Below are 20,182 nucleotides of genomic sequence, written 5' to 3' on the forward strand. Positions count from 1 at the left end.
CAGTTAATTCTTCGAGCCACAGGGAAAAAAAGGAAAAAAAAAAAAAGCACGCCCACAAAGGAAGATTGAAATTAACTATACAGGGTCTCTGAGGTTGAAAATTAAAAACAAAATAAAACTGGGTTCCTCAGGACAGTGAAGGAGACAAGGAAGTCAGTGATATGTGTCCTCGTGCTAGTTTACCACACTGAATTTTATCTTTAATTTCAGCTCATTCAGTGCCTGTGAAAACTACCAAGCCAGCAGCTCTTGAGCCTGAAGTCTTCTGCATCAATACAGACCCAGAGGCTGCACCTCAAAAACATCCCCGGGAACACCATGGTAACAGTTGCCAAGCCCTAAAAAACCAAAAAGCTTTTAGGGAGATGGAGCACAAAGACTGACAAGATAAGAAAGAAGAACAGCAATATTGATCTTAACTCATTTTAGCCAAATTTGACCCATGTAAACCCACAAGTAGTGCATTCAACTGAAAGTTAAGTATGTGCTGAATTCTACAGACAGATTGAGGCGTTCAAGAATAAAACAGAGAGCAGAAAAAGGAAGCCTAGTGAAACCAAAGTTATCACCCCATAGAGGAGGCACTGCACAATATAAATGATGCACACAGCAAATGGATAAAAATTGCAAGAAGCTGGAGTCAACAGAAAATCTTTAGTATTTCAGAGTACGAATACTGCTATATAGGAGCATAGTATATAAACACTATATAGCAGTATTCATATTAGCTAGTTTGTGAACTGTGCAAGATGTTCATTGGTAACTTGAAAGTTGATATAAAATCACACCAATAAATTTTGCAGGTAACACAGTGACAAGAAGACTGGTGAGTAAGGTGGGAAGTGGGACATTTGGAAAGACCTGAGTCTATTGCTAAGTCTCTTGGCACTTTCAAGAACAAACAGCACATGAATGGAGCTGTTTGCAGCGTTGCCCATCTAGGACCAAGGAAGGCAGGTGATGGAAAGGGTCCTGGAAAGGACAACTCTACAAGGGGTCGTGAGCAGATGTCATAGGCTCGCATGGGATCACCAAAGCTTTCAGCCTGGTTACTCGCAATCTCAGTCAGCTATGTAAGAGCTCAGAAGAAATGCCAGAAACATCCCTGTACCATCAGCTCCACACCAGCAAGCAGTCCATGGTTTTTACAAACTCCTAGTAGTGATCCTGAAAATACTGTGGTGATCACGGCGCGAAAGCACGTCAGCATGACGTGTCTTTAAAATTGTGTTGTGGCAAAAAAAATCCCAACAGCCGTAAGCATCAGTTGCTAAGAAGGTATTTTACATTGTGTATACCTTCAGCAAGAGAGATGTTAGAACAATAACAAGTTCTTGTGTCAATCTTTCTAAAACAATGTTGACAAATTGCACAGGGTGCAAAGAAAAAAGGTACAAAAATTATCTGAGGACTGGAGAAATTGCTGCAGAAAACTAAGGAGCCGCATTTATTTTGGCAGAAAAAAAAAAGATTATTATGTGGAATAAAATAAGTTTCACAAGAGAAAATATTACATATGAAAGGACTGTTTAGCTAAGTGAAGTAAGGCATTACATGAACCCACAGCTGGAAGCTGAAGCCAGCCCAACTCAAGCTGGAAGTGAGAAACACCGAAGGCAGCTAAGCACAGCGGCAAACGGCTGCAGCAAGGGCTGGATTCTCCATCCACCTCGTGGTATCTTCCAGTCGGGAAAGTGTGCCTTTCTGGAAACAGCAAAAGTCTCCCTGAGCTTCTAAAAAAGTATATGATCAACAGCATGAGGTATATATGTGGTCAGATTGAAAAAACAGAAAGGTCCCTTCTGGCTCATAAATATTTAATCCTTTTACTGAACATTATGTTCGCTGCTCAAACTTTTGCACACCGGGTGCCGGCAGGCTGGCACTGGATGTCGGATTTCCAGGGAAGGTGAGCAACAAATGTGATCAGTGCTATCACGTTTCCATGACTTTTTTGTCCCCGTCTGTCTGAATGTTGGTGTTTCGTTTGATGCTCTGTTTGCCTGTCCAGTGAGCCATTCACAGTAATACCCAATTCTTTTGTGAAAGGTTCCAGCTTAGTTAGAAGATAACTTTGACTTGCTTTATAGGAGCGTTTCCTGAGGCAAGTTGTAACTTTCTGCATCTCACTGTTTATCAGAACCCATAATTCTTTATTCCTAACAACAAGATTTTCTTTTCACATTACTGCTGTGAAACATTACCAGTGTATCACCATAGGGTAGGCCCATGCCAGTGTTTTAATGGTACACAGACAATTCTTAACCCACGTCCTTCCTAAAAGTGTGCTTTCCTTCATTGCTGTCATAATTTTCTCTCTGACATCTCTCACCTGGTTTTTTCCAAGCCTTTGTAGTTCCTTGTGTGACTCAACCCACCTAAAATTCTTTAGTTAGGACCAAGAAAAACTATTTACATGTAATTGTAAATATGCAGTGAGATCACTAGTGAACGTAGTTTCTGACCCTTGGTTTCCAGGATAATTTCCTACACCAGGACCGATTTCACAGAGGGCACCAAGAAGGCAAAGCAATGCCAGCGCTTTTGCATTCATGTATTGCTTTGCATTAAGGCACTAAAGTTTGCCTGTGTCTTACATTGTCAGTTTGCCTGTGTCTTGACAGTTTTACAGTCAAATAACCATTTATAAAAGAAACTGAATTCATACCAAGCCGCATCAGACCTGATTCCCCTAACATACACTTGAGTGTGAAGTAAAACCCCTAAATTCAGCCCTCAGGGAGAGATTCTCCAGGGGACACAACCTACACCATCTACCGCATCGCAGCACCCAGTTGCCTGTGTTGCTATTACACTTGGGTTTTTCTTCACAGGAAGCAAATGCTCAGCCTTGGCAAGTGTCAGGTCCTACCTTTGCTATTGCACAAAGTCGTTGGTGAAGAGCTGGTACAAACAGCAGGAAGGCATGCTGTGTCGTTGGAGTACGTGTTCAAATCACACTCACCTTCTGAGAAATGGGCGCTTTTTTGCACGTCGCCCAGCGTACTGTTACCTTTGAAACAGGCACAGATCTCTGCACGGTGGGAAAGCTCCCTGCCTCTCAGGAGCAGGGGCACCCAGGAGAACCGGGATCCCGTCGTCCCAAGTGAGGTCCCTCAGCCTCTCGCTGTGAGGAGCGGAGGGGCGTTCCTTAGCTGACTGCCTTATTTTGGATGCCGGCCACAGTGAGTCCTTCCCCGTACCGTGGCTATTCGCCTGCTACTCGGGAGAAATAAAATGATAGAGCATGAGATACATTTATTTTCTGAACACCTGATACCAACAGCTCTTCCCCTCGTTCACTTCTCGACCACTGACACAAAATTTGCTCTGATGGGGGAAGGAGCGGTGCTGGGGCTGAACCCTGCAGCCACAGCGTTCCAGGCTGCATTGCAGTATGAAAAACAAATTCACCCAACTAGAAGAGGGAGAAAAAAATGGTTTAAATACGAATTTTAAACCTTGCAGCTGGTGCAGAAAAAATGGAAACTTATGCTCATTAAGCACTGAAATATGCTTTTGGTGAAGGACAGGCATTCAGAACAATTCCTAGCATTTGGAATACAAAAATTACATTTTTGGGGAAACGAAATAGAGACAAATATTAATATTTTAACTATTAATTAATACTTTAATCGTGAGTATTTTCTGCTAAAATTCAGTTAAAGATTTCCAGGTCTTCAAAATTCAAACTGTTCATTCTTTTCATATTTTTCCCCCCTAGTTTTGTAAACAGTCAGCATTGGAAAACCAAGTAATTTTCTTCCTCTCATATTTCCCGCATTTTTTTGCTTTATTGCAAATGCTTAAAACACAGCTTGTTTCTTTTCACAGTAGTTGTGACCCACACCCTGAAGCTGAACGTTTCAAAGAGTTGATTTTGAGATGAGACCTTGCATCTCTGCGAGAAACTCCTCTCCCTCCTATGCATCGCCGTCCAAACCAGCAGTTGAGATACATTCACCGCCGCGCGTCCTACCCAGCAGAAAGCTAGGGAGTAAATCCAGTTTACCTTCACGATCATTTGTTCCTTTCGCGTGCCTTTGCCCTCGGCGTTGTTTTCGTTTCTATTCAATGCAAGAGCATCGCCGTTCCCGGCATTTGTAATGACTGAAAACTTCTGGGGAGATTTCTCCTCGGGAGACAACTGATTTTTCCTCCTTCGGTTCATCAGACCTTTCCGTTCCTCCAACTCTGGTAGCGGCGTTTTCAGTCGGACGCCGGACGCGGTGGGATGGGGGGGTTCCCCAGATCCCTGCCTTTCCCGGAGCCCCACTTCGCCCCCGTCGGCAGCGGGCAGCGCGGCCCGACGAGCCGAGGCGGGGGGCGGCGGGGCGGCCTGACCGGGGGGCGCGGAGGGACCCTCGGAGCGCGGCCCGGCACCGGCGGCGGCGCAGCCCCCCGGCACGGTAAGCGCACGAAATGAAAGAAAGGAAAGGAGAGGAAAGGCAACGCAGCGGGAGAGGGGCTGCCCCACTGAGCGAGCCCCCGCCGCCGCCGCCGCTCCGCCCCTCCGCACCGCGCGGCCGCCGGCGGGTCCCTGCGCGGCCGGGGCGGCGCCGGTGCCGGAGCTCCCCCGCGCCTCCCGCCCCGCTGCTCCCGGGCAGCCCCGGCTGCAGAAGGGGGCTCTCCCCGGCTCCCCCCAGCCCCGCCGGGCCCGGGGCCGGGGCTGAAACCGCAACCCACCCCCCCACCCCCCGGCGCCCAGGGAGCTCCTCCGGCCCCAGCGCCTTTGCTGGAGGGAGCCGCGCTATAGGGAGGGCGGGAGGCAGGGCAGGAGGGCAGGGAGGGGGTGTCATCTCAGCCCAGCGCGGTCTCATCCCCCCTCACTCCTCCCACCAATGAGTGGTGCCTCTTAACCCCCGGGAACCTCCCTCCCGCGAAGCACTGCTCCACTTTGCAGAACACGAGTTGATGAGAAAAAAAATAATTCCCGGCCGCGGCCAGCCATGAGCTGTTTGGATGTTATGTACCAAGTCTACGGTCCTCCCCAGCCCTACTTCGCGGCAGCCTACAGCCCCTACCACCAGGTACGTGCGGGGGCAGCGGTGAAGAGGCAGAGGGTGGGAGGGGTGTCGTCTGGAGGATGGCCGTCTGGGGCCTTACCAAAAGGAAAAAGGGAAAAGGAGAAGGGGAGGGGAAAGGGGGGGCGGGGGGGGGAAGATCTGGGAGCCTGCGATGGTGAGCGGAGCAGAACCGCATCCCACCTTGGCGCGGGGCTCGGCAGGGTACGTACCCCGGCGGCGACGGATGGGCTGCGGGCTGCCTCGGGAGCGAGAGCGCGATTTTAGCCCCGCGATGGCTTTTTAGGGATTTTTTTTCCTTTTCCCTTTTTTTTTTCCTTTGCCGGGACGGGCTCCATCCGAGCGCGGCGGCCCGGGGCGGCGATGCCCGCGGTTTGCAGGGGCCCGCCGGGAGCGGCGAGGGAGGGCTGCCCGCGGCATCGCTCACCCCCTGCGCGCCGGCATCCCGGCCGCCGCCGCGGGAGCCACTTCGGGCAGATATTTTACCAGCCGCCTGGGAGCGGGCGCTCCGGAGTGACCCTCTGGAAGTGGGGGAGGCGGGAGTGCCGGGAGGCTGCGGGGTTTCCCCGGTTTGTCGGTGGGGTGGGGGAGGAAGCCCCGGCCCCGAGGGGGGCCAGGCTGCCGGGCGGCCGGGCTGCGGGAATGCTCCCCGCTCCCGGGGCCCGCTCGGCGGCGGGACCCCGGCCCGGCCCCGGCCCCTCCGGGCTCCCGGCGGCGGCGGTCGCCTGCGAGACCTGCGCGTCCTTCGCGGCCGCCGCCGCGCTGCGTGCAGCTCCGCCCGGGCTCTCGCGGGTATCGATTAGTCCCCGCATTCCGAAAAAAGGATCCCGCCGCCCACGGGGATGTTTCGCGGCACGCACGGCCCGTCCTGCGCCGGGAACGGCCCGCCCCGGCACGCGCACTGTCCCGCGTGGGTCAGGGCTCGTTTCCCCGGGCCGCACCTGCTGCACACCGCTTTCTCTCTCGCCTTCTGGTTTCCTCTTTTTTCCCTCCCCCTTTTTCCTTCCAGAAATGAATTCCTTCCTCCCCCAGCAAAACGAAAAAGGGGATGGATAGAGCCAGCAGCCCCCCGGGCCCGGGGCGGGCGGCAGCCCCCGCCGTGCAGGGCCGGGCCCGGGGCGAGCGGCCCCGCTCCGCGCAGCCCCCGCGGCTCCGCGCAGCCCCCGGCGTGGTGGCCCCGGTGCCACCCCCAGCGCCTGGCAGCGGGGCCGGAATACCTGTTACAAATAGCAAATGATGTCTTCCCCCACCTTGCCTTCGCCCCACCACCGAGCCACCCCCCGGCACACGGCTTCGTGGCATTATTTAGGGGGATGATCATTACCTCAATGGCCGAGCCGGGAGCCAAGTGGAAAGGCGGCCGTCACGAAGGAGTGACGTTATTAAATATCTCGCGTGTCTTGGCCCAAGGCTCTGAGCCGTCCCCCCGGTGCTTCCCCCGCCGCCCGCCCCACGGCTCTGCCCGCAGCGGCCAAGCCCGGGCTCCGCGTCCCATCGCTTATTTCTAAGAAACGCCCAGCAGCTGCGGACACGCTAACGCGGATAGAGAGAAGATGGGAAACATCCAGCAAACTTCTCAACGCCCGCTCTTTTCCCACCCAGAGGAATCCCGTAAAAACAGTCCAGTCTTGTAGGAATTACCTGGAGCTTCTCGCTGGCCAGGGAAATGTCTTTTGTGCCCTGAAACGTGTTTGAGGCTGCCGGGCTTTTTGTCCCCTCCTTCCTCCTCCTCGCCGCTGTGCGTTACGGGACACTCTCTGGGGCAGATTTTGCGAGCCGGGGACCCAGCGGCGCTCGCCTTCCCCCCGCGGCCGGCGCTGCCCCGTGGGTGCGCGGCCGCCGCCCGCCCGCGCCCCCCGCCTCGCCCCCCGCTTCTCGGCCCCTCGGCAGGAGCCGGCCCGCAAAGTGCCTTCGTGTGCGGGACTTCGCGCGTGTAACGCCGCGCCCCGCCGCGCCTGCCCCGCAGGGAGGCTGTCCTGCTCCATCCCGGTCGGCACCGCTCGGTGTCGGGCCCCCAGCCCTACTTGCAGCCCCTTCGCTGCCTCCCCGGGGCGGGGCAGGAATGCAGCTACGGGGTGGGGGGTGCTGCTGGGGGGACGGCGGGCAGGCGGGGGACGGCGGGCAGGCGAGGGCCGGACTTCTGCACCCCCTCGGAAAGATGGCAGGAGCGGGCCCGGCGCTGCATCCCGGCCGGCGCACCTTGCCGCGCCGCGCTGCGTGACCGGCTCGGTTTCCTTTCCCTCCCGCCCTCCCCTTTCCTGCAGAAACTCGCCTTTTACTCCAAAATGCAAGAAGCCCCGGAGAGCGGCAGCAGCGCCGGCGCCAGCAGCTCCTTCTCCAGCCACCCCGCGGCCAGCATCAAGGAGGAGGACTGCAGCCCCGAGAAGGAGCGACCCCCCGAGGCCGAGTACATCAGCTCCCGCTGCGTCCTCTTCACCTACTTCCAGGGGGACATCAGCGCCGTGGTGGACGAGCACTTCAGCCGGGCGCTCAGCCAGCCCAGCAGCTTCTCGCTCGGCAGCGCCAAGGCGGCGCGGAACGCCGGCTCCTGGCGGGGTGAGCGCGCAGCGCGGCGCGGGGGGGCGCGGAGCGGCGCGGAGGGGCGCGCAGGGCGGCGGGGGCCCCCCGGGGCACCCTGCTCCCCTCCGCCGGCCGCCGGTGCCCGGCGGGCAGCCCCTGGGAGCCGGCGGTCCCGGGCCGGGAGCCGCGGGCGGCGTGGCTCTTCGGGGAAAGGAGAAGAGAAAAGGGGAGGCGGTCGGGGGACCCAGTCGCCTTTACGGCGCGGGCCATTTTCCTGGCGGGGGCTGCAGCCAGACTGGCCGCGGAGGGTCCCCCGCGCTGCGGCTGTGGCAAGCGGCTCGCCTGCTGACCCTGCCGGGTGTCAGCGCGGAGGTGATGGCAGATGGGAACAAAGCAAAAAGCAAATGCGGGAACCTTCTCACCAGCTGCCCACCGCTAAAACCCAGATTGTGTGTGTCCCTGTATCTTGCCCTGTATCACCACCCTGGTTGCTGCTGGAGCAAAGACAAGGACCCTACGTTTCTGAAAATGAGGGCTTTTGGACCTGCCCACAGCGGCGGCCCTGTGCCGGCAAGGCCGAGGCCGCGGCCGATGCGCAGCTCTCCACAGCCGCGCCTGACTCACCCTGGACGGGCCCATGGGGGTACCCGGGGCAGAGCGGAATAACCTTCCCCACCCTCCGCCCGCCAGAGAGTTAGGGCAGGCACTTCTTTCGAGGCAGTTTTGGGGACCCTCCCTCACGGGGCCACCTGCTCAGCCAAGAGCCCATTTCCCAGCCTCTCCATGAATTGCTGTCAGTAGTTTCTAAGAATGAAATAGTAGTTTAAATATTTCACGGGCGAAAGATATTCAGCGCTGGAATTGATGGCAGGAGAGGAGAGTTCTTTGCTTGTCATGAACCGCTTCCCTTTCCCCTGAGTAATGCCAGGACGCAGAACTGACCTACCTCCTTGGCAAACATGTATCAGGAGCACGTTTTTATTTGTCTCGGGAACACTGTGTGTTCACAATTAATAATGCGTAATGTCTATCTCTGTGCCGTTAATAATCACTAGTCCATCTCGCATGTGGCTTACCAGGCAAAGAAAATGCAGGGTCCTTGTCCTTTGCCCTGCCAATCCCAAAGGATCTGCAGAACGCTTCCCAGATACGTTAGCGATATACCCAAGAAACAGGCGTAAGTCCAGTGTAATAGATGGGGGAATTGCCCCCATATGTTTAGAAAACTCAAGCTGGTCCTTAGTCGCATCTCGTGCTGTTCCTGCCCACTTTGAAACTGCACTGAGGAAGCAGCCGCTTTCCTGGCAGGGTCAGGCATCCTCCGAGGTGCTGGGGTAAATGCTTAGACAGGGAGATTACTACAAAAACAAACAAGAAAAATCCAACCCTGGAAATTGCTGCGGTGCATGATAGCTCTGACTCAGTTTCCACTACTGTGGAAAAGAGGTGTTTCCCTCACCTTGGATAACAGCCTTTTCCCTAAACACGTACTAAGAGAAATCTGGAGCAAATAGTTTCAGTTTCATGGGTAAGCCCTGGGCTAGGTGTGTTGGATGTTTAGCTGGAAGGGAATCTGTACTCGCGGGGAGCAATTTCTTGTATTTGGCAGTTGTTTGGGGGATAAAGGGAATGCGAGGGCTGGTTTGGGGGTGTCTGGGGAGGGGCAGAGCCCTAGGGAAAGGAGATCAGGGCTTGCTGGGTGTGCTCATTGCTGCCTTCCCTTTCTCTCCCGCTCCCTTCACCCAGATGGCTCCTTCCCGATGAGCCAGCGCAGCTTCCCGCCGTCCTTCTGGAACAGCACGTACCAGCCCTCCTCGGTCCCAGCCACCCTGAGCAGCCCCCTGGCAGCTGCCGCCCACAGCGAGCTGCCCTTCGCCGCCGCCGACCCCTACGCACCAGCCTCTCTGCACGGCCACCTGCACCAGGGTGGCCCCGAGCCCTGGCACCATGCCCACCACCACCACCACCACCACCACCCCCCCTACATCGGGACACAGAGCACTGCCTACCCCCGCCCCGCCACCATGCACGAGGTCTACGGGCCCCACTTCGACCCCCGCTACGGCTCGCTCCTGGTGCCCACCGCCTCCGTCCGCCCCCACCGCCTCACCCCCGCCTCCGTTCCCACGCCGGTCAGCCCCCCCTGCGAACTGGGCAAGAGCGAGGCGGGCACCGCCGCAGCCTGGACGACGCCGGGACCCTTCCCCAATGCGGGGGGGGACATGGCACAGAGCCTCGGCCTCAATGTGGACGCAGGTAAAGAGCTGCCCTCGGCCCCTCCAGGTCCCCCCAGCTCAGCTGCACCCCTGCTCCCCGCCTCCCTCACACCGCCGATAGTAGTGGGGATGGACGCCCATGATGGGGTGGATGGGGTGCTGCTGTGGGGGAATAAATTGGGGGTGCAAGCCCCATGGGGGACACCCGAGCTCTGCCCTGGATGCCCTTCTTGGGGCTCTCAGGCCAGGCAAGCGAGGAAGGGGAGGGGGAGGATGGGACAGGGCAACACATCACCGCCCCCCAACACCGTTTGAATTTCTGGCACCCTCAAATGTGCCCTGAGGATGCTGGTTGCTTTGAAGTACTCTTGTCCTGGCCCCAGCCCTGCTCTTGCCTTGCGCAGCGAGAGCTGGGAGCCGGACAGAGCCCCCCCAAGGGCACCGCTTGGCTCCCTCCACGGGCTGCCCTGCAGCAGGAGCGCGGGCAGCCACAGCAGAGCAGGCCCATTTCTAGACCCCATGCAGGTTCATACACTACCTCCTCTCCTTATTTATTTTTTTCTCCCAGTTTTGGAGAGGAAAGCACAATTGTGTTTGCTGAGCAAAAAGGGCAATGTTTTTCACCTGGTACTGGCATCCTGTGCCTGGTGGGGTGCCTGGAAGTAAGGCTGTGTGGCCATAGTGGTGACAAAAAGGTGCCACAGGCATAGCCAACAGTGGCAGTTCCCGAGTCAGTGGTTGTGGAGGCAAGGAAAGCCCGCACTGGTGCCAGTTCCCCATGCTGAAGTTGGGTTATTGCAGCCACAAATGGCTCCTTACGGTGGCCTCCCTTTTGGCAGGAGGGACGTGTGCCTGCCTGCGGTCTAGCTTGGGCTCTTCTCCTCGCTCCATGGTCTCCTGGGGCTCTGGGGAGCCCATGCTTTAGCCTGATTCTCTGATCTCAGCTGGCAGAAACGCAGTTTGTCTTTCTCTGTCCTTAAAAGCCTGTACCTATTTTTCTTCTTCCCTTTTTTTCTTCTCTCCATTCTCAGGTTTGCAGCCTCAGGATAAAAGCAAGGATCTATACTGGTTTTAGAGCTGTCCTTCACTCTTCTTCCCCTGGCTCTCCCCTGTAGATCTCTGCCTGTTAGACATGGTGGCATTCAGAGCTGAAATCGGGTCAGTTTGTAACAGCTTCTGATCTTGGTTTGCAGCTCGCCGTTACTCCTTCTGTGGTGGATCCCTTCTGAGCTGATGTGCTGACTCAAAGACTCCCAGATCCCCCCTTGCCCTTTTCCAAGCCCACCGTGGCCCTGCAGCTCGGGGAAAGACAACGGGACTTAAAAGGACCTGGCATTGCAAGGACGGTACTTTAGACTTATGTCGGAGCGGAAAATCCTTCTGTTGCAAGAGGAGAGCCAAAGACGTTGAACTTCTATTTAGGCAGACCCCACACCCAGAACTGCAGTCAGACTACTCTAAAAGAGTCAAGTGACGTCGTGGATGGTGATGCAAAACCACTGGCCTTCGTACAGGGGGCAGAGAAATCGGGGGGGGGGGGGGTTTGGTGGTGTGAATATTTTTTTATGGCAGTGAAAATTATTTCTTGAATGCAAACATGGGAAAGCTACTTAGCAGTTTTGAACTGGATTTTTACTTTACATTATAGAAAAGTAAAAGGAGAAGAAACTGGAACTCACGAACATTTTCGGACTATCAAGGAACTGGTCTGATTTTTCAGCTTTGTGGCTGTGAGTGGCAAGTGTTTGGCTGGGGCCAGCTGCCCTGGGCTTACAGAGATGCAGCTGTTCCACGCACAACTGCTCAAACCCCAGAAAGACGAAAACCAAGGTGGCACTTCTCAGAGTATGGCACAACATTTGCATTGGATATATAACGGTTGTTTGGTTGTGGTTTTTTGGTTTGTTTTTTTTACAAGAAACATTTTCTGGTGAAAGTAAAACCCTCTTAAAGCAGGGGGAGGAAGGAAACCCGTGAAGAGCGGCTCGCCCTCAACCCAACAGCCTTTAAGGAGAACACCAGAAGGAAAGGCACGTGATGGACAAATAGGTCTGAGTTGCCTCTAACATTTCTCTTTGTCTACTTGTTGCTGTCATTTTGTCACTTTAATAGTTGTTTTGTTTTGTTTTTTTGAAAGGGGGAATAAGATATCTATTTAACAGTAGGAAAGCTGCATTAAAGGTATCTCCTTCTTTCACCCTGTGTGCTTTTATGAAGAATTAAAGCTAAATAAGAGAAATGAGGCAAACTGGAAACTTGAGGATGAAATAGGAAAAATACCTGTCGTGTGGATGAAGTGAGTTATTTTATTACTTTGCATTAAAGATAAATAGAAATCCTAGCAGTTGAAAATGTTTTCTTAGCGAGTAAAAAATATGGCGATAAGCACAAAAGATAAGACAATGCAAGACTGTTGCAGTGCTACATTTTAGTGTACGGTGTATCTAACATGGGTTCCAGTAAGGGGGCTGCTCCATAATAACAGATGTTTCTTCATGAAGCTGACAGAAGAGGGGACTGTAGCATTTAGCATTGCTATTGCACTGGTAAATTAAAATACTCTTACAAGGTGATGAATAATTAATGAAACAGTGCAGAAATGGCAATTTCCCCTTATACTTAAAAGCTGACTTTTTCACAGGCAAAACATCTGATCCTGACACTACCGTGTTTTGGTTTTTTTCTGTTTTTTCTTAATGTAATGTCTTCGAAGGCTGATGAAGTTCAATGCATGTGAGAGGAGAGTCCTAACATTACCCCTCTGACCCTAGGAGAAGCAGCAGAAAATGGACTTCTGTGCAGTGATGAGAGTTGTTACCTTCCGACACTCTCACATAATCTGGCATCATGTTCACCACATGTCAGAAATGGAGTTATGAATAACCCAGACTTGCTTCTCCTAGGTTTCGGCTTGGCAATAACCCCACTTCTGGGAAAGAATAGGAATCCTAATAGTAAAAGTATGATAAAGCAGTGTGAGTAAATGCTGTGAGAAGCTGGCAAGGAGCAATGTGTGCAGAGCATCCCCGGCCAGAGCTCGGCAAATGGCAGGAGGTGACTTGCCATGATTCCTTCAGCCAGACATACCCTTGAGCATTTCGCCCTCAGCCTCCGATTAGCCAGAGCCCAGACAAGCTGTAAAGGGCAAGGGAAGGACTCCAGAATTTATATTACCGGTTAAACCAAAAATGTTCTGAGGCGTCTATCAAGAAAGAAGGCAGCAGCACTTTGCAGGAGAAAAGTAACTAAAAATGGCATTTAACTTTATTGCTGCAGAGGCCTGGAGATAACAGGAGCATTCTGTGAGGATTTGCCTGCAGGGTTTTTTAGGCTGTTTTTAAAGTTTTTTAAAAAAAATATTAATCTGGCTCTATCATTGGTTGTGCTTCACCACAATTGTTTCTTTTTTCTTTCTTTCTTTCTTCCCCCTCTCTTCTGCAATTCATAATGAGGAGGGCTGGGCAATACAGCCCAAATACATTTGGAAATATTCATGTAAGCACAAACCAGTCATTTACTTCATTGGCATTTACAATTCATTTTGACTGTGAATGTTTTCAAGCATGAGAATTTATGCAATGAATACATGAATATTGGTTTCAACATTTGCTCTCCGGGTACTCTTTTTTACTGTTGTATTGTGAAAGCATCCAAACACCAAAGTCAAGATTGTGGCTCTAGGTGTTAGATGCTCAAACAACTTTTTTAAAATGCTCCTACTCTGGATGGACTGCGGTCTGAAAGCGCACGTGCCCTATTTTGGCTAATCCTTGCAGAGTTTTGCTCACTCTGTGTTATTCTAACTCCAGGGGGACTGCTCACAGCACCTACCTCTAAGGCTTGGGCGTGAGTCTTTGCAGGACTGGAGCCACAGCTCCTAATGCAGTAACGGTGCAAATAACCTCGGTGCCAGTTCGCAGGTCTGTTTTATTCCTCTTTGCATCACAGGTTATTACTTGCTTAATCACGAATGCTTGCAGGAAATCTGGAAATACAAAAGAAACCCTTCTTATATGTTACGTATGTCCTACTGTCACATGCTTGTCCCACACCGAAAGAGCAGGGCTGTGACTCCCTGGTCCTGCAGCCTGAAGGGCAGATCCTCCTGCTGCCCCTTTCCGAGTGTTAGCAGAGGTTAGCACCGGCTTGTGCTCTCTAGCTACCCACCCGACAAAGAGACTAGCCCGGCTGGGACAGACAAACACAGCTCCCGACCCGTTCACGCGGAGTCCGGGGAAGGAGGCAGGGGGACGGGATCTGCTGCAGAGCATGGCCGTACTGGGCATAGCGAGAGTATCCCCTGCTGCCGAGTCAGAGCAGTTTGTAGGAGTTTGCAAAGTGAGCTCTGGGCATATTCACTGCAGACATTTATTTCCCATTCTGAAAAAAGCTGAAAATTAGCAAAGCACGAAGGAATACTGTTTTAATGAACTCTTTCCCTTAACAGTGATCTGTCAAGGGAAAGATGGAAGTGGGGATGGGACTTGGCATTTGTGGTCGCAGCCTCCACTTTATTTTAATAAGGGTTTTGCTTCAGTGTAGCTGCAGTTGCAAGAATGCAGCACACAGCTCTTAGGCACATATATATGTGCCCCTGCACTTACAGTCTAACGTTGGGAGAGCTTTAGGGCGATGTTGCTTACTTCCCACCTCCTTTTCCAGTGGGTTTTCCATAGGAGCCCCGAGCAGAGGAGGAGGAGAGGAGGAGAAGAGGGTGAAAGAGAGTCTGAGCAATCCCCTCCGCCTCCTCTGGACTGTGTGCTGCCCGTCTCTGGGGAAATGTATCTGCCCTGTCTCCTCCTTGGGTCAGGAGGGACTGCTGTCCCTTCTCGCCTTCCCTTTGAAGTCCTATTTAGGCTCATGACAAGCTCTAGCGAGGGCTTAAAGGTTGGTCCCTTCCTAGAAGGGAGGAAAAAGCTGCTGGAGACTTTGGATGCAGCAGGGTTCTCTGACTGGCAGTTCTCGTGCGTCTTTTTCTGGGCAAGGGTTGTAATTAACGTGCCCTTTTGATTACAGAAGGGCGAGCCAGCTCCTCTGGGGGATTGTGGTGTCCTGGCTGGCTTCCCTGGCCTGCCACCCAGAGGAGCAGTTGCAGCAGGCGAAGGAGAGAGTGATTATTGTGATTATTTGGAGGAGTGGGGTATTGATTTTGTAGGCTAGGCAATTTTGCATAGGGAAATGGGAATAGGGGATCATTAAAAGAAAAATAAAAAAGGAAAAAAAGAAAAAGGAAAAGAGAAAAAGAAACAAAGGAAAAGAAAGAAATAAAAATAAAAATAAAAGAGAAAAAAGAAAAAGAAAAATAAAAATAAAAAGAAAAAGAAAAAGAAAAAGAAAAAGAAAAAGAAAAAGAAAAAAATAAAAAGAAGAAAAAGAAAAAAAGAAAAAGAAAAAGAGAAAAAGAAAAAGAAAAAGAAAAAGAGAAAAAGCTTTACTTCAGTCAGCCCCCAAGCTTTGGGACTACAGCCTTGGGAACTGTATTGTTAATTTAGTTCCCAGCACGGCAAGACTGTTCTCTAAGCCGACTGTAGTGACCAGCAGCTCAGGTTAGCAGGGTCCCCCTGTTCATGTCCATCTCTAATCATTCAGGAGGAGTTACCTTTGCAGTGCACCTTCTACTGCCCTCTGAGCCAGGCATAATCTGTGAATAATGTGCACCAAACCTGTGGGCGCAAACTGTAACAGAGGGGCACCAGGGTGCCATGTCCCCCTCCTCCTGCCTTCTCTGCCTCAGGTCCTGCGGGAGAAGGGGAAGGTGCTGGAGGAGCCCATGCAGGGGTGCAGGGTGCAGGGGTGCAGGGGTGCGTGCTCCTGGGCCCCGCTGTCAAGCACGGGCACCTCCCTTTGCCGTGCTCGGCTGCAGCCCACAAAAACACAGGCTGACCAAGGACTGGAGCATTTCTGTAGGGATGTGTCCGTTGCTCATTTACATTCAAGGTAAAGGCAGGATAAATACCAAAGAGGAGAGCTGTCCCATTAGGACATGTAATACCATGCTGGATGCTACTGAGGGTGCCCCATCTTCCTCCTGCCCTTGCTGGCCCAGGCACGGCTGCAAAGCTCCCTCCTTGTTCATCACCCCCCTCAACTTCTTCATTTCTCCTTTCTTCAGCTTCTAACCCCAGTCCTGACTCTGCATCTCATCCCCTCTCTGTTCCCCTGCCTCACCCAGTCTCTTCCCTCCTGCTCTTACTCCTCTGGCCCTACGCTGCAGCAATGAGGAGCAAAGGAACGGCGCTAGGAGGGACACAGACTTTCCTGTCAATGCTGCTTGCATAGAGTTGAAGCATCAGTATTTCTATGATAAACAGAACTGGAGCAGATAAACAGAAAAGACCCTCTCCGGAAGAGCCAGCACATTGGCCTCAATCTTGCACCATACCCTGTGGTAGGAACCAAGCCCTGATCCCCGATCCAGTGGAACAACCCCTTTTTTCCACAAGCCGAGTCCTAAAGAGCTGCGACAGCCCCAGTTGCACACAGACACAAATGGTTATTCTCTCCTGACAGACCTGCACAGCTCCCTCCTTGTGTTTAACTGCAGTCCCAGTGAGCTGGATCAGGAAAGAGACACTTGATAGCTGCTGTTTCCGTGGTTGAAATATTTGTGAAGTTAGCGCATAATCTGAAAGCAGAAGCTAATAAATTATAGGGTGCTAATTGGGGCCGGAGTGGAGCCGTCAATCATATTATCCTAAACACACAGAGACCCTCATAACCTAAAAAGGCAAGAGAGCCTCCAGGAACAGCTCCCAGTTGTCACTAGCCATGACCTCCACTTCAGTGAGAGCACAGAGAGTCAAGGCGGAGAGTTTATTCTGTTAAGAAAATGCAAATCCTGTGTTTAAGAGGGTACTTGCATTTGGTTTTGTTTGCCCTCTTTGGGACTGTATTCCCCAGGGCACTTTATTGTTTTGCTTCGCCACTTAACTTGCCACTCTTGCAATTTTACAAAAACGTGTAAATCAGATAAGAATTTGCAATTTTTATGTCTGCATAGTCCTTAGAGTAACAGTCATAAGTTTTTAGTCACAGTCCAACCTCTTTGCAAATAGGCCTGTCTTCTAAAAGCCATCTTATTGCTCACATTTCTTTTTTCGCTTCTCATGCCCCAGAAACATATATACGACTTTGAAGTTGCAGGAGTCTACGATCTGAGCCAAAACACAACTGCGCAAACATGGTAGCAGTAGGGCACTTGCAGCTCTAGTCACTTTGTCACCACCTTTTCTTATATTGCTTCCGTCAAGATCGAGTCTTTTACTCATCACATATATAAAATTGAATCAAAGAATGCTGAAGAGGTTTTTAGTAACACTTTTCCCCAGAAATTCATTTCATATGGAGACAGGTAGGCATTTCAGAAAGCGTTCCCTGGAAAAAAGATCTGAAGAAATTTAGGAGCAACCCAAAACCGAGGAGTTGGAAAGCTTGATGTTGGTGGCAGTATGACTACTGCATGCAGGCCTGAGCTGTATGACAGCTGAGCTGTAGCTCCGTAAGGTCAAACCCTTCTCCTGGTGATACCTCACCCGGCCCTTAGTGACCACCTAAACTTCCTGCTGCAAGACCACATGATTAAGTGTACAAAGACTTTTAAAGGTATTTCTAAATGTGTCATTTCCCCTCATTTTTGGATGCCTGTATAATTATTTAATGCTAACCTTGAATGCTGGCAAGAAGTAGGACCAATAGCCCCTTCTCAGCTTGCTTCTGTGAAGAGAAATGACAGCGTCTAACCTAGTGATGCTGCCACTAAAGCCAAGAGCCATCTCTGAGTGGGGCAGGCAAGAGGATGAGCTTGACAACTGACTGTGGTTTATCATGGCCACTAATTTTGTTTTAGTAGATTCAGGTAGAGGATAATTCTTTGTGCTTTAAGCAACAGACTCAAAAATTATGGAGTGATACCTCTGTTAAGATAATAAGGACTATGTCAGCAGACAAATCAAGGAAAGCACAAAGCTGGCAAGGTCCTACTTGAAGAACACAAGGCTGCACTGTGGGAGTAGGTTTCCATCCTTGGGGATATGGTGATGTCAGACTGAAGAAATATGAAGATGTGAGAGAAGATATTCTCATAAAAGGTTAATTCTGTGACTCCCAGAGTACTGCCTCTCCTGTTTCTCTGTAAGAGAAAGCTAAATGTATTTGTGACTGGAAATTACGGAGGACTTACACATGGTCAGCCCTCCTGGAAAGGTGTGAAAATTGGATACGTGCAGAGAAATACACCAGGAGATTAATTAGAGTCGTGAGATTTTGGTACTACAAAACGATGTTGAAACTCCACTGAGTTTCCTGTAGGACGGATGAAGAGGCAACTGGAGTTGCTTACTGTACTGCATAGGACAGCAAAAGCATTTCAGTGGCCTCATCCCTAACGAGCACTAAGTGACTTGTACTGTCAGGGAAGATAGGAGAGAAAAAAAAGCAGGAAAAAGAAGATCCAGCTGTGTCAACAGCATTGCAAAAGGGATTGTTATCCAAACAGAGAGTGGCTATTTTACAGCTCCGTTCTTACCATAAAAGATAGAAGGCAGCGATGAACATCCTCCAAATGGAAGACGTCATCTGAAGAAGAAGTTAATACATTATAAAAAAGGTTATTTTATACAGCAGTATCAGTCATGTCACTGGCAATAATGACAATATTTTGGCATCATCACTTGGCTTTGATGCACTGGGTTTCTGGTTATTTATTAGAGTTAAAACATAATGTCAGTTAGTGGTGCCAAGTGTCATTATAAATAGAGCCATGATCGTTTGAAAAATCCATCTGGTATGCAAGCTCCTGCAACTCACTCCAGTATGTAAGAAAAACTTTCAAGAATCAGTTAAAAGAAATGAAGGTGAATTAGAACTTTTTAATCATTAACAGACCTGCCAGGGCTATTTTACAGACATTCTTTCCTATAACGACTATTTTCAGATTTGTTATAGCTGAATTAAGATCAGCTTTGTGTAGAAAGACGTAAATGTTAATCTAGAAGAAAGCTTGCCTTCACAGTTATTATTAAAATGCATAGTCCCAAACCTGAATCACAGAGGATCAGTTTCACCCACTTATGCTCAGTAAAGCCACACTTGAGGACTCATCATAGGCAGCATCATAGGCAGCATGCCGCAGATCTCAAAGAAAAAGAAAAAAAAAGAAAAAAACTGGAGACAATTCAAATAGATGGTAAAACTTTCCCTGCTGAAAACGGCTGTGGGAAGCAAGGGTGCAGTGGCCCTGCTCTAAGGACCTTTGTGCCCTTCCATACAAGCGGTGAGGGAAGCAAATTGTGAGGGACCTTGTGATCTGGAGGGTGTTACTAGTCTCTGTTATCTAGGGTACCAGGAAAGCTGAGGAACAACAACTTTAGTCTCAGCCCTGAGCCCTGGCTCGAGCTTCTCAGATAAGCAAGGCTGTGGTGAACTCAGCTCTTGCCTTTCTTGTCCCTGCCACTTATTAGTTTTTGCAGGTGACAAAGTCTAATAGAAAACACTTGTGTTAGCAGTGTAGCTGCACAACCTTTTGCCTTTCTGGTGGTCATTTTTAAGTTCCCCAAATCTTGGGATGATGCCACTGAAGGACTGACAATAAAGTCTCCCAGAGAAGATGAGACCTGAATGTTAAATATAAAAAAGGCAAAGAAATATTCTTGTCACGCCACGTTTTTCAGTCCTACGTGATACAAGCAAACACATCTTTTGCCTTTCGTATCCCAAAAAATCCTCTTTTCAAGCTGTATAAGTTTTCCCTTCAGAGCTCTTGACACCCATGTTCCCATAGCTCATGTCCAACTGCTGAGCACTCCCTCTGTGGCACATGGGGATAAGCAAGTGATCCCACTGAAGCCTGGCATATCTCTCAGCAGCAGCTACATGCAAACTTTCTATAACTTTATCTTTGACCCAGTAAGGGCTCAATATTTTTGTCATAAAACATCAGGTTTTCCCTTTGTAGGATCGTGATTGTGGTCCCAAATGGAAAGCATGAGGTACACGGGTTTTGGACAGATCTGGTCATCAGTATGTGCCAGCTCAAAATCCCTTGCAAACAACCCTGAAAAACAGAAATGCACTGACGGGCGGGTGTTACCACCTGCTGTAGACCAAGGGGACTGAAGATAGCAGACCTAGAATTGATGCCACTGAAAATGCTGCCTTAGTAAATAAGTAACATCTGCCCTGGCACTTCACATTTACAAAATAATTTACAAACTTTAATTAATCACCACAGCATTTGTGTTATGTTGTAGTAAATACTATTCATAGGTAGCAGTAAATATTTTTCATCCATTCATATGGATGTCAAGTCTGCAGCTGAGAGATTAAATAAGCCAACTAAAGCCACACAGTATGTCCATGTCTGTCCAAGCACGGCTCAGAATTCAGTCATTGCCATTTGAGAGCCCAGCACTAGTGGGTTGTGTG

General features: G+C 50.8%; 1 protein-coding gene across 2 annotated transcripts; it reads left to right on the forward strand.

The window, feature by feature from the left end:
• The first annotated feature begins 4,949 nt into the window (after positions 1 to 4,949).
• VGLL2 (vestigial like family member 2) lies at positions 4,950 to 10,994 on the forward strand. 2 transcript variants are annotated; one of them, XM_072857889.1, is made up of 4 exons: positions 4,950 to 5,030; positions 7,289 to 7,580; positions 9,291 to 9,800; positions 10,954 to 10,994. In XM_072857889.1, the coding sequence occupies exons 1-4, from the start codon at positions 4,950 to 4,952 to the stop codon at positions 10,992 to 10,994; spliced, it is 924 nt and encodes a 307-aa protein (XP_072713990.1). The 2 variants fall into 2 exon arrangements, with proteins under 2 accessions (XP_072713990.1, XP_072713991.1); XM_072857890.1 differs by lacking the exon at positions 9,291 to 9,800.
• The last annotated feature ends 9,188 nt before the right edge of the window (positions 10,995 to 20,182 follow it).

Source organism: Ciconia boyciana, chromosome 3 (genome assembly GCF_034638445.1).
Source record: "Ciconia boyciana chromosome 3, ASM3463844v1, whole genome shotgun sequence".
NCBI lineage: Eukaryota > Metazoa > Chordata > Aves > Ciconiiformes > Ciconiidae > Ciconia > Ciconia boyciana.

Coding starts and splice junctions, on each gene's coding strand:
- VGLL2 (XM_072857889.1), top strand. CDS start 4,950: ATGAGCTGTTTGGATGTTATGTACCAAGTCTACGGTCCTCCCCAGCCC. Junction 5,031..7,288: donor CCTACAGCCCCTACCACCAG/GTACGTGCGGGG, acceptor CCTTTCCTGCAG/AAACTCGCCTTTTACTCCAA. Junction 9,801..10,953: donor CGGCCTCAATGTGGACGCAG/GTAAAGAGCTGC, acceptor CTTGGTTTGCAG/CTCGCCGTTACTCCTTCTGT.